The sequence below is a fragment of the Tamandua tetradactyla genome, chromosome 7, assembly GCF_023851605.1.
Source record: "Tamandua tetradactyla isolate mTamTet1 chromosome 7, mTamTet1.pri, whole genome shotgun sequence".
Classification (NCBI taxonomy): domain Eukaryota; kingdom Metazoa; phylum Chordata; class Mammalia; order Pilosa; family Myrmecophagidae; genus Tamandua; species Tamandua tetradactyla.
Genome location: NC_135333.1, coordinates 171,344,670 through 171,358,605, shown reverse-complemented (window position 1 = coordinate 171,358,605; position 13,936 = coordinate 171,344,670). Strand labels below are relative to the sequence as shown.

Below are 13,936 nucleotides of genomic sequence, written 5' to 3'. Positions count from 1 at the left end.
TGGTCGCCGCAGCCAGGGAAAGAGCCCGTCCGAATTTCCTAGTCGGCCCTGGGCAACAAGCGTGGCGGGAGGGCGCCGGCGGCAGCGGCCCGCCCGAGAGAGTGCACATTCCCCGGGAGTCACGGGTTTGGAAGGGGCCTCCCCCACCCGTCACCGTTCTCCGCGGCCTGGGGGTTTCCGATCCGTTCTCTCAGTTGGTCCGGGGGCTGCGCGTGGTGTGGGCGCCAGCCGTCTTTGTTTCAGGGGACCGCCTCTCCAATTCTCCCAGCCGGCCCGGGAAGGGGGAAGGGAGTAACTCCGGCCGCTTGCCACCCCGCCCGGTAAGGCCCGCGCGCCTCGGCGATCTCACCCGAGCTGCTTCTCTCAGCCAGCCAGCCGTTCCAGGATGGGGTACGCTGTCTTTTTTATCTCTGTTGTGGCTTTGGGCGCTTTCTGTATCGTTTCTACTCCCCTAGTAGGTGTCCTGGAGAAGAAACTAAGATCCGCGCATCTTACTAAGCCGCCATCTTCCAGGAAGTCCCCCTCCGGATGGTGTTGCTCAAACTGCGCTGCAAATGTCGGGTAAGCGGAGCTCTAGACGCGACGCTCCTTTGCGGGAATCAGACGCCTCAGCCTCCCATAGCTGTAATCTTGAGACTTGTCTTTTATATTGTCTTGTTGGATATGGCTTTTTGGATTCCATTTCTTCCTTGTTTTGTTGAAGTATATTCTGAAGTAGGTTCCTTAGGGAGATTACATGGGAGATAACTTCTTTCTTAGTTCATGCATATCAGAAAATGTCCTTATTTATAACTGTGCCCCTTTGAAACTATTATGTACCCCAGAAAAGCCAGGTGTTAATCCTGCTCGGATCTTGTGGGACCAGACCTACCGCTTAGGGTGGAAACCTTTGACCTATTCAATGGTGGGTGTGATCTTTTGGTTAGACTACTTCATGGGGATGTGACACACCCAGTTGGGGGTGGCCTTTTGATTAGATGGAGATGTGCCTCCACCCTTTCAATGTGGGTCTTAGTTTACCAGAGTCCTTTAAAAGTGGAAACATTTTGGAGAGAGCTCAGAGCTGACACAGACATTTGGAGATGTTTCCAAATGTGTTTCCATTTGGAGATGGAAAGAACATGCATCCAGGAAATCTGTTTGAAACCAGAAGCCAAAGGACCAGCAGACAGAAGTGTTCCTGACCCATCACGGGCCTTTCTTAAGTTAATGTATCTTTCTCTGGATGCCTTAGTTGGACCTTTTTATGGCCTTAGAACTGTGAACTTGTAACTTACTAAATTACTTTTCAAAAGCCACTAAATTACTTTTCAAAAGCCACTCCATTTCTGGTATATTGCATTCTGGCAGCATTTAACAAACCAAAATACTAGCCTCATGCTTAATTGATTGATTGGCTATAGACTTCTAGGTTAAAAATTTTTCATCAAATCTAGGTATTTCTCAGCTGTCTTTTAGCAACTAGCATTGCTATTGATAAGTCTGATGTCTTTCTGTTTACGTTTCCTTGCCTTTGACTTAATTTCTGTTCTTTAAGCTTTTAGGATTGTCTCTTTACACATGCTGTTTAGTTTCATAGTATCTCAATGTGCCAAGCAATCTGTAGATGTTAGGGAGAGGCATTCTTCCATGGGCCCATGATTCCCTTCACATCCTTGCTAATTATCAGACTGCAAGAGCAACGTTTGCTTAATTCTGAGCCATTTTTATAGCTAGCCACATAGGCAATTGCGTAGTTCACAGTGACCACACCCAGACTACCACATAACCGCTCGCTCCCCAGGGTAGGGCGACTACCTGATTTACTGGGTTCTTCAGCTGTGTCACCACCCACTTCGTGCATAGCTGTTATCTGGGTTCACTGAGTCCCTGTGTACAGGGAAGCTGGCGCTGCTCTGCCTCTGCTCCTGCTGTCTGCTGTGCTGTGAGTAATGAAAGGCTGCACTCAGCACTAAGTCTCACTCCTGCCACCACCAGGGAGAGTGGTCAATCTCCCTGACAAAACTGGCATGCACGCATGGTGCCGAGATGGTGACTTGCCGACATGGTGACTTGCAAGAGCCCTAGGCTCGATCTGGGGGTATGAGGAAGCTCTCTGGAAGCCAATAGCTAATTTTTTTTATTAGAGTGGTTGTAAATTTACAGAAAAATCCTACAGATGGTAGAGTTCTTATATGCGCCCCCTACCAGTTTTCCCTATTATTATTTTGCACTTGTGTGGTATCTTTATTTCAATTCATGAAACGTAAGTATACTACTAATTATAGTCCATAGTTTACAACAGGACTGATTCATTCACTCTTTGTACTGTGTACAGTTCTATTTTTTTAATTTTTAAAAATTTTTTGTTCTGGTAACATTTATATATATACCTATATAATAATATTAAAAAAGCTGAACATTTCCATTTTATCTATTTTCACTTCTGCAATTCAGTGATGTTAATTACGTTCACAATATTGTGCCATCACCAATGTCCGTTACCAAAACTTCCATCACCCTGAACAGAAACCTGTACCAATTAAGCATTCACTCCCTCCTCCTCCTCACCCTGCCTTGATTGCCCCCCTGCTTACCCCTCATAGCCTGTATTCTGGTTTCTGACTTGTGCATTTGTATATTCTATATTGTTTCATATAAATGAAGTCATATAATAGTCCTTTGTGTCTGGCTTATTTCACCCAACCTATCTGCAAGGTTCATCCATGCTGTAGCCTGCATTGGAACTTCATTCCTTTTTATGGCTGAATAATATTCCATTGTATGTATATTTTATCCATTTATTTGTTGATAGATATTTGGGTTGCTTCCACCTTTTGGCAATTGTGAATAATGCCACTCTGAACATTGGTATGCAAATATCTAAGTCCCTGCTTTCAGTTCTTTTGTGTATATAACTAAAAGTGGGGTTGCTAGGTCAAAGGATACTTTTATACTTTGAAGGAACTGTCAGACTTTCCCATAGTAGCTGCACTACTTTACATTCCCAACAACAATGTAAGAGGGATTCCTCTTTCTCCCATCCTCTCCAACAGTTATTTCCTGTTTATAAAATAGCAACTATTGTAGTGGGTGTGACATGGTATCTCATTGTGGTTTTGTGCATTTCTGTAATGGCTAATGATGTGCATCTTTTCCATGTGCTTATTGGCTATTTGTATATCTTTGGAGAAATGTTTATTCAAGTTTTGGCCATTTCCAAACTGGGTTGTCTTTTTCGCTTTTGGGTTTTAGAAAGTTCTTTATATATTAAGGATATCAATCCTTATCAAACATGGTTTCCAAATATTTTCCTCCATTCTGTAGATTATGTTTTTACTTTCTTGATAAAGTCCTTTGATACACAAAGGTTTTTAATTTTGCTGAAGTCCTTTTTACCTATTTTTTTATTTTGTTGCTTGTGCTTTTGGTGTAAAGTCTATTAAACCATTGCTTAACACAAGGTCCTGAAGAAGCTTTCCTATAGGAGTTTTATAGCTTTGGATCTTATATTTAGGTCTTTGATCCATAGCTTATGTTCTTGCCCAGAAGATGGTGATGGTGGGATAAGTGATTCCCCACTGTACTAGCTGATGATTAACATGAATTGAGTCAAATACAGGCTGAGCAGTAAGAGATGGGATTGAAACAAGTTGCCTGGACAGTGCCATGTTAGTAGCTTGTTCTTCCAAAGGACAGGGGACCAGGAGCACACGCCAAGCCCCGTGAGAGAGGAAGGCATAACGGTATCCTGCTGTGACAAGTAGGACCATCCCTGGAGGGCAAGTATGCCTGGACAGAGCCACAGCGTGGACCTGTCATGAAGGAAGAGGAAGGAAATCTGGGAGTGCTTCGGTCAACAGGCAGGGGAAATATTAGAGATTCGGCTGGTGTGTCTGAGTGATGCAGGGACGATAAAGAGTCACACATCTTGAGGTCTATAGCTGCTGCCGAAGGAATGGCAGCCACAGTGATTAGCCCTCCCCCGGAAAATGAGCTTTGCAGATCTGCCTCTCCAGTGCTGAAGGCTTCTAAATGGGTGGTCAGTACACAGAGAGGGCCTGTGTGGGACGCTGTGATGACTAGGGGAAGCCTGGCTGGTTGCTTGTTAGGGTGGTACTTACCCTGTTGTTTCTACTACCACCGGTTTCAGTGAGTGGGTAAGATGTTACAGGCTGTGAGGATGGCACTCAGGCAGTGGAATCCGTGAACGCTGAGAAGCCCTGGGCTGGCCCGCTGGGTAGGGAAAAAGAATCACAAGCTGCTGCACATGCTGCCACTGTGCTCCAACAATCTCTTTTTTTATCGTGGTAACATGAGATTTCCCATTTTAACTGTTTTCAAATATTTGCTTGCTAGTGTGAAACTATTATGTACCCCAGAAAAGCCAAGTTTTAATTCTAATCCAATTTTGTGGGAGCAGCGATATTGTCAAATCCTAACCCGTCAATTGGAAACTTTTGATTAGATTATCTCCACAGGGATGTGACATGCCCGATTGTGGGTGTGACCTTTTGATTAGATGGAGATGTGACTCCAGCCCTTCCAGATGGGGCTTGATTAGCTTACTGGAATTCTTTAAAAGAGGAAACATTTTGGAGAGACCAGAAATGTCAAGCGTCAGAGCCACCAGAACTGACAGAGCTGACAGCTGACGTGGAGAACAGAGACATGGCTGTTTGGAGATGCTTGGAGCCCAGCAGATATTGCCATGAGATGTTAAGCCAGCCAAGGGAAGCCAAGAGATGAAAGCCAGCCCCAGAGAAGCAAAGTGAGGAGCCCCCACAGGAACAGAGGCTGAAAGCAACAGAGCTCAGGAGCAAGGGACCAGCAGATGCAGCCACATGACTTCCCAGCTAACAGAGGTGTTCCTCACCCATTAGCCTTCCTTGAATTAAGGTATCTTTCCCTGGATGCCTTGGTTTGGACATTTTTATAGCCTTACAACTATAAACATATAACTTATTAAATTCCCCTTTTTAAATGCCATTCTAGTTCCAGTATATCACATTTTGGCAGCTTGCAAACTAACATATCTGCCTTGATTTTTGTTTTGTATTTGTTTTTAAACACCCATTTAAAAATGAGCAATTTACGGATCTTTCTCTAATCCTAACCTAAAGTGTGTGTGTATGTGTGTAAAGTTACAGTACAATACATAAGCATCTATCATCAGTACATCCATATTTTGCTTCGCATTCCAAATCCACACAGCTCAGTCAGTGCATCATCAGTACAACAACAGGTTATTTAGGAAGGAAAAACCACATCAGACTGAAAACATACAGCATTAAAGTTATGTCACAGTTAATAAAAATAGGATTTGTATCACTAAGTGGACTATAGGGAAAATAAATTATTTGTGCTACTAAATTCCTAGCATTTTAAAATCAAGCCTCCTAATTTTGCTCTATTCAAGTAATTAAAATAGGTGGGTGAAATAGTTCTGGATGAAAAAGGGGTTTCAAAAAATCTCACTCTGGGGGTGGGCCATGGTGGCTTAGCAGGCAGAGTGCTCGCCTGCCATGCTCAGAAGACCCGGGTTTGATTCCTGGTGCCTGCCCATGTGAAAGAAAAAAAAAATCTCACTCTGGGAAGCATTTTGTATATACAGGGGCTGATTCAGTTGATATATTAGAGTTCAGACTCTGAGAAGGAAGGGCCTGGACATGTGTCTCATACCAACAATATGAACCCAGTTTGATAGAACAAGTATGTTCAAATACTCCATGAAATGGATTTAATTTAGAATGTTCCTTTATTTATAGATGCCACTGAACGCTACTTCAGGGGATTGAAAAACCAGGTTTTGTTTTATGAAATTAAAATTATCCAATTTCCAACAATCATCTTTAATTAGACTTTTAAAAAACTCTGAAAATGTGTACAAGCTAAGCAGATGTTTGGTTTCCTCTTCTTATTTTAATTTTTTTGCATGGGCAGGCTCCGGGAAACGAACCCCTCTTATTTTTAAACATGAAAGTTAATGTAGCTGGAAATTAAAAGTAAGATTTTAATTGCTGGGCAGGCCTTACAAACACCTGAACTTTGTACAGCTGCTATCAGGTGAGTGGGGACTTTATCTGGCAATTGTTCCCTGATGATTCTCGGTCCATGTCAGTAGTCCGGGTGCAGTGGGGGATGGCTGGGCAAGGGGAGAGAGTGGCCACTGATGCAGAACAGACTGTGTGGCCATGGAGAGAAAGCAACAACCCCAGCATGTGAACTTCAGATCCTGAGATGTAGGTGTGGGGGTGGGGATGTGTAACATTTTCTTTGTCTCCTGGATCCAGTACTGAAGGCCGGCAGAACAATCCCGTGGATTGCCTGAGTCAAGAAGCAGCTTTGGCTGGTACGCTGACCCATGAGAATTGAGAACAGAAAACTCATGTGGACTAATTGGCCCTGAACGATTCTGCCATGCTGACACCATCAGTGGCAGGTCCTGAACATGTGCTCCCCTTGTACAAGCACAAACAGCTGTGTGACCTGGTTTCAGTCACAGGCTTGCACAGGCTTGGCTTAGGCCATATATGGCTATCAAGACTGCAACGACTTGGTGGCAACGCCCGTGTAGTTTAACCAAATCAACGTAACTGATCCAAATGAGGTTTAACAAATCCTAAAATGGAGCCACCTTTGCCCTTTAGGTTATATGTTTATATGTGGAGGAGAGGAGGCCAAAGAATATCTTTTCATTGGGGATGAAAGTTGCTTTTTGGCCCATAGATTGCCCTTCATAATTACTGGCAGTGACGCCGTCCCTTGGACAATGCTCCCTTGTTGGGTCGCCAGGTCAGAGAGTTAAGCTGCCTGGGGGATACCACTACTGGCTGGTTCCAGACCTTCAGACAATGGTCATAAACCTACCCCTCATTTTAGATACTGTACTGGTTTGAAATTGTTATGTACTCCAGAAAGGCCATGTTCTTTCAGTCCTAATCCACAATGTGGGGGAAGACCTCGTATTTAGGGTGGAACCCTTGACTGGATTGTTCCCATGGAGATGTGTCACACCAAATTGTGGGTGTGATTTTTGATTAGATTACCTCCATGTAGATGTAGCCCGCCAATTGTAGGTAGGACCTTTTGGTTAAATGAAGATGTGACGCCACTCATTCAAGGTGGGTCTTGATTAGCTTACTGGAGTCCTTTAAAAGTGGAAGTATTTTGAAGAAGGCTCAGATGCAGATGTTTGGAGATGCTTCGAGTGCCAACAGAGATGTTTGGAGACTGAGACAGAAATAGCCTAGGTGCTAAGCAAGTACTCACAGAAATAGCCATAAATTGAAGAGAAGAAATCTCTGGCCCCAGGAATGGAAAAGCTAAGAGATGAAACTCAGAGTTTTGCCCCAGAGCAGCTAAGTCAGGACATACAGATCTTTACAGAGGAAGCCACTGGAATCAGAAGCTGTAAGCAATGGAACAGAGAACAAGGACCAGCAGATGCCAGCCACATGCCTTCCCACAGGACAGACAACAACCCTTCTGTGGAGTCAAGATCTTTCTCTCTGGACGCCTTACATTGGACATTTTTATGGTCTTAGAACTGTAAACTTGTAACTAAACAAATCCCCTTTATTAAAGCCGATCCATTTCTGGTATATTGCATTCCAGCAGCCTTAGCAAATTAAGAGCGATACCACAGTCAATGAGATGACATGAGGCCTATAAGGTCAGCAGCACAACCTACTCTTTTGCATGGGTTGTAACCGATAATAGACTGCCCAGACTATGTCTTGGCTGGAAGGGAAAGAGTATGGGTGGTCATCAACACCTCCTATTGTGTTTCAACTAATATCTCCCATCAGGTGGAACAATCCACACATGGCTTCCTTAACAAAGGAAGCCCTCACACCTATGAGAATGGCTGCTATTAAACTAACAGGAAATGACAAATGTTGAAGAGGATGTGGAGAAACTGGGACATGTATGCACTGCTAGTGGGAATGTATAATGGTGCAGCAGCTATGGAAGAGTCTGACAGTTCCTTAGAAAACTAAATATCAAGTTGCCCTATTACCCAGTAATACCACTAATTGGTATATACCCAGAACTGAAAGCAGTGACACAAACACAGTTGTACACAGATGTTCACAGCAGCATTATTCACAATCACCAAAAGATAGAAACAATCCAAGTGCGCATCAACAGATGAGTGGATAAACAAAATGTGGTATACATATACAATGGAATATTCTGCAGCAAGACAAAATGATGTCCTGAAGCACATGACAAGATGGATAAACTTTAAGGACATAATGCTGAGTGAAATAAGCCAGACACAAAAGGATAAATACTGTATGATTCCACTTTTATGACCATGGTAAAGGTAAACTCAGAGGCTTATAATATAGAATATAGGGGACCTGGAGATACATGGAAACTAGAGATGGGCTAGCTAATGAGGTTGAACTTTAATGTAAGGGAATGGATAGAAGTGAAGGCAGTTCATTAGGGGGTCTAAAAGTAATAATATTGCCATATTGAAGGTGAAAAGGATTGAAAGGGGTTGTATAGAGCCATGTGTCCCACCGATTAACTTAAACAAATTTAAGTTATTGCATGAACTACAAAGGTATGAATCTTGTAAAAAGAGTTTATAATACAAGGGTGTAGGGGGAAAACTACTATTGTATGCTATGGGCTATGTTTAACAGGAAGATATCAACAGTACTACAGCAATACCAGGGGTCATTAATGGAGGAATGGGGCAGGGGGAGGGACAAGGGTTTATGGGGAGGCTTGGATTTTCTATTTGGTGAAGGTATATTTTTTCGTTATTTTTCTCTTGGGAGCAATGAAAATTGTCTAAAATTGAGAGTGTTGATGGACTGTTGAATCTGCACATTATACATGATGCCCAATGGATGGTGGTAGCTGAAGGATTCATTGAATGGTAAGTAGAATGGCAAACTGTGGTGTATACATAGGATCAAACATTGTGCTAATACAAAAAGGAATGAAGTCTTGAGGTATACAATGTTGTGAATGAGCCTGGGGGACACTATGTGATGCAAAATAAGCCAGGAAGAGCAAATATTGTATAGTCTCATTTAGAAAATACTTGTAGGAAAATTGGGGCCTAGATTGCAAGCTCTTACAGCAGACACATTTAGCTGGACTGGTAACTGTTATTTCTAGATTTTGAGAGGCTGTGCTATATACGTATAAACTGGTATTTCCCTAGAACTTTGAGTACCTGTGTGACACCTAAGACAAGAGTAGGAGTTCTGCAGTTCTGAAGGTCAACATGTCCACATACAATAACAGTTAAAGAAATTGAAAAAGGAATAAAGCTTCAATTAGAGATAAGAATGAAGAAGCTTAATGGATCAGAACTAAAGTAAAGCAGAATACAGGGGTAAGGAAGACACTGTATTTTAGAACTTGACCTATTCTGTGAGATCAAAGGAAGAGAGGTTTATTTTGTCTGGAACCTACAATTTCCGTAGCACATAATCTAGCTCAACCCCTCTGGAATGATCAATTAACCCAGGATTTTCACCTCTCACCTCTTTTCTTATGAGAGTGCCTGTTATGTTTTCTCACATGCATTCTTAATAAATGTTCTGCCCGCTTAAAAAAAATAAGATAAAGGGAGCTAATTGCTATGTGAAGTATGGATTTGGTTCCAGCCTGTGTCTAATTCAGGTTGCTCATAGAATGTGGTATGCTCAAGTGCAAATTTGAGGTGGGCCAAGAACTTGTGGAATTGAGGGTGGATTATGGGGAGAGGCAAAACTGATATAGTCACTTCTGAAAGTATGGTAAAATTAAATCTTAAATGTGATTACTAAAAGTTTCAAAGAAACTTACTTGTTTAGCTTGTGTTAATAATATAGTGGTTTGGGTCACACATTTTACAAATGTATTTTCATGATGAATTAGTTGATGCACGCAAAATAACATATATAATGTAGACAGTCGAAATGAAGCCTAATGATGCTACGAAAACCAAACCGAAGGCACAGACCATTACTAAAACCGCTAAGGCCCTTCCCCCAACTCATGTGCCTCCCCTAAGCTGCCTTTCTTAGCTTCTGTGGGTCCTTCTCTCTGAGCTTCTCTGGCTTTCCTTTTGTCTTTTATCCTCTTATAAAGGACTCCAGTAAGAGGATTAAATTCCACCCTGAATGAGGTGGGTCACACCTCAACTTAAGATCCTACTCACCTTTTGCATAATAACCTCCAGGATGACCCCTCAACTCTGAAATCTCTCAGGCACTCACACTTTATTTTGTCTCATTTCTCTCTTCCCCCTTTTGGTCAAGAAGGTTTTCTCAATCTCTTGATGCCGAGTCCAAGCTCATGCCAGGATTTCTGTCCCATGTTACCAGGGAGATTCACACCCCTGGGAGTCATGTCCCACGTAGTGGGGAGGGCAGTGAGGTCGCCTGCCGAGTTGGCTTAGAGAGAGAGGCCACATCTGAGCAACCAAAGAGGTTGTCTAGGCTCAGCTTCTCCTTTGCAGGAATAAGTTTCATAGGGGTGAACCCCAAGATTGAGGGCTTGGCCTATTGATTTTGTTGGCCCCACCGCTTGCAAGAACATCAGGAATTCTCCAAATGGGGAGTTGAATATATCCTTTCTCTCCAGTCTCCCGAAGCAGACTCTGCAAATACTTCTTTATACACTGCCCATATTACTCTGGGATGTATTGGGGCATCACACTAACCTAGACAATTCAAAAAAATCTTATCCTATTCAAAATTTCATGTACTTATGGTGTTCAACTAAACTGACCATACAAGTTAAATTAGGAAATGCATTACCCAAAATAAAAATTTTGCACCCAATAAACATCTCTTCCTTTAGTCTCACACAGAAGTTGAAGTTTTAAAATATAGACGATATCATCCTTTACCCAGTATTCTGCTCTACCTTAATCCTATCCAGATTAACTTCCTTCATATCTCTACTCGAAGTCTGATTCCTTTCTCAACTTTTCTCTAGCACTCGTTTCTCTCTGTTCAGTTTTAAACAGTTTTATTCACATATCGTACAATCCAGCCTAAGTGTATAGACATGCCTTTGCCATCTTACTCTATTTTAAGACATTTCCTTTTCTTCCACAAAGAATCCATACCCCTTTCCCAAGCCCCCCACCTGCTGACATTTCCTCATAGCATAATGCTTTTGTTACATTCAGTGGAAGCATATTACAATGTTACTGTTGACTATAGATCCTAGCTTGCATTAATTGTACTTTTTCCTGTAAACCATCTATTTTCAATACCTTTTCAATACTGACATTCATTTGTTCTCCCTCCTGCAAAAGCATTTTTTAATTTGTACACTTAATTACCATCATTGTCTGCTCTAGGCATCCCTAGATCCTTATAAGCTTTCAGTTTGGAGGCCGTGAAAATGAGTTGAGACGACGGCCCCAAAGGCCAGCTGCTGGCAGTTCTGGACTCCCCAGCTACATGTCAAAGCACATGGCGGCATCGCCGTCTGTCCCTGGTCTTCTGGGTTTTGTTGCTCTCAATTTCGGCTTCCAGGGCTTTTCTCTCAGCTTCCGTGGCTCTCTCCCTGTTTCTCTCCATGCCCATCTCATTTATAAAGAACTTCAGTAAAAGGCTTTAGACCCCCCTGAGGCATGTGGCAACCGAGATAACCTAATCAAGAGGCCCAACCCACACCATGTCTACACCCAGAGGAACGGATTAACTCTAAGCGGTCTTCTGGGTCCATAAGGCCTCCAAACCATCACACTAACTATAGAAAACCATATCTTCTGTCATATTTTTATGTAGCAAATATAAATTTAAAAAAATTGCTAGTATCACATGTTTTTTAGACAGTGAAGATATAGTAGTAGGAAATGTTTTAATAAAAAAAATTATGAGCATGATTATATTAAACTGTATAATATACAATCTATGCCAAAGTTTAACTTAAATAGATGTAACCAATAAAACCCATTGTCAGTTCTGACTAGCAAAATACACCAGAAAGTCGCTGCTCTGGGGCGAGCTGAGATACCAGGTGCCAATCACTGCTTGGGCGTCAGCACAGCAAGTTCTTTACTCCACCATCGCTAAGTCTTTTAGACTGTGGCTTTTTTGTCTCTTGGCCTTATAGCCTGGACGTAGGAATTCTATTTTTCTCTTCTTTGCTTCACTTTTATTTTTGTGTTTCTTTAGCTTTTTCTTGGCAGCAATGTCAGGATTAGTTACAAACTTGGAAAAAGAACAGAAATTTTATGTTACTTTTTAAGCAATGTTAACCCAGTAAAAATTAAATATGGAAATTATCATTTTGTGTTCATTTTTTAATACCATGAATGCAATACATGCCCACTAAAGAAAATCTGGAATCTGGGAAAAGGCCCCAAATCTCCCCGCCTTTTCCCAGAACCGCCCCGTCTTTCTTCTGAGTGCCACGTACGCACACAGTTAACAATGGTTCTTAAGCCCAGTGCACACGACGCGCCTACCTCCAGAGCCTTCCTCTTTCTCCGGAGTGCTCTCTTCTCATTCGCCTGCTTCTGCACAGACGCAAAGGCCAGAGAGAAGCTCTCGAGCCCCACCAGCTTCTTGAGTAACTCTACGATTTCCTGGGATAGATTCTTCAGCAGAGGGTCTGGCCACACACAGAGAGTAATGATCAGGGACAGTCTCATAAGACACACTTAACAACAACAAAGTCAACCATATACAAAATGTAAAGCCCGGCAACATCACCCCTTTTATTTCTTCAACACTGAACGCTGATCTAAAACAGCCCGTTTCTGGGATGGAGGAACGAGCAGAGGTGCTGGAGACAGCATTCCCAGGCTCCATCTCACCCAGGAGCAGCAGGAGACAGCCGGGACCCCCGCCTCCCAGCCAAGTACAGCTCTGAAAACACCAGAGTGATCTGAGAACTGACAGGTATACTGTGGGTTACTTTATGAGCTGCTCAGCTCTGTGCAGTTCCTCCACCCCTCCCGGACCTGCAGGTCGAAGGCTCAGCTCTGCCCACGACAGCCTGTGCTCAGACTGAGGGCGCCACACTAGTGCTAGAAGGTGAGCTTCTCGAGGGCAGGGCTGGGCCTTTTCCACTGTGAACCCCCAGCGCCTCTCTCAGAGCCTGGCAAATGTCAGGCGCTCAGGAAATGCTGGCTGGACGGCAATTAAAGTAGCCCAGGAGCTGGCTATGACGACAGCCCCAGCCGTCTCACCTCTGCTTCTTCCTCTCTACCATCCTCAAGGTATGAAAACAGCGACTCAACTTTCCCTCAAAGTTGTATGATTAAAATCGCTCCCGCGTGCACACCTACTTCATTTGTTTTATTTTTATATTGTTTAACATCCACTTTACCTCCTCTCTTTCCAAACCCCAATCCCCTCTTTTTCTATTAAATTCAACAGAGATGATTAAGATCTGTGAGGGACAGGTATCAAATATACCAGGCAAGGAAAAAGAAGAAAAAGAGGAAAAATTAATATGATATTAAACTAAAATGTATTTCATGCAAAAATAATACTGCATATATTTTTGCCTTATATTTCAGAGGAGAATGAAACTTTTTTTTTTAATTTTTATTCATAAAACCCATCAACATATAACACGAACATTCTTAACTAATGAACATTCCATACTTGGTGTGCAATCAGTGGCTCACAATATCATCACATGGTTGTATATTCATCACCATGATCACTTCTCAAAACATCTTTCCAGAAAAAGAAATAAAAAGAAAAAAAAGAACTCATTCATACCATACCCCTTACCTCACCCTCTCATTAACCACTAGTATTTTCCTCTACCCAATTTATTTTAACATTTGTTTCCCCTATTATTTATTTACTTATTTGCATGGGTAGGCACTGGGAACCAAACCTGGAATTCCAGCACGGCAGGCAAGAACTCTGCCTGCTGAGCCACTGTGGCCTTATTTATTTATTTGTAATCCATATATATATTTTTTTAACTTTTTTTATTAATTAAAAAAAATTAACAAAACATT

General features: G+C 42.4%; 1 protein-coding gene across 1 annotated transcript in view; it reads right to left on the bottom strand.

Annotated features, from left to right (window-relative positions):
* Positions 1-8,068: 8,068 nt before the first annotated feature.
* Positions 8,069-13,936, bottom strand: part of UTP20 (UTP20 small subunit processome component) — a 121,889-nt gene continuing 116,021 nt past the window's right edge. Inside the window, exons 61-62 of the mRNA XM_077111768.1 lie at positions 12,422-12,567; positions 8,069-12,164 (exon numbers count right to left, since the gene is read on the bottom strand). Coding sequence (XP_076967883.1) covers positions 12,009-12,164; positions 12,422-12,567 — 302 coding nt within the window. The 3' untranslated portion in view covers positions 8,069-12,008. The remainder of the gene's footprint in view (positions 12,165-12,421; positions 12,568-13,936) is intronic.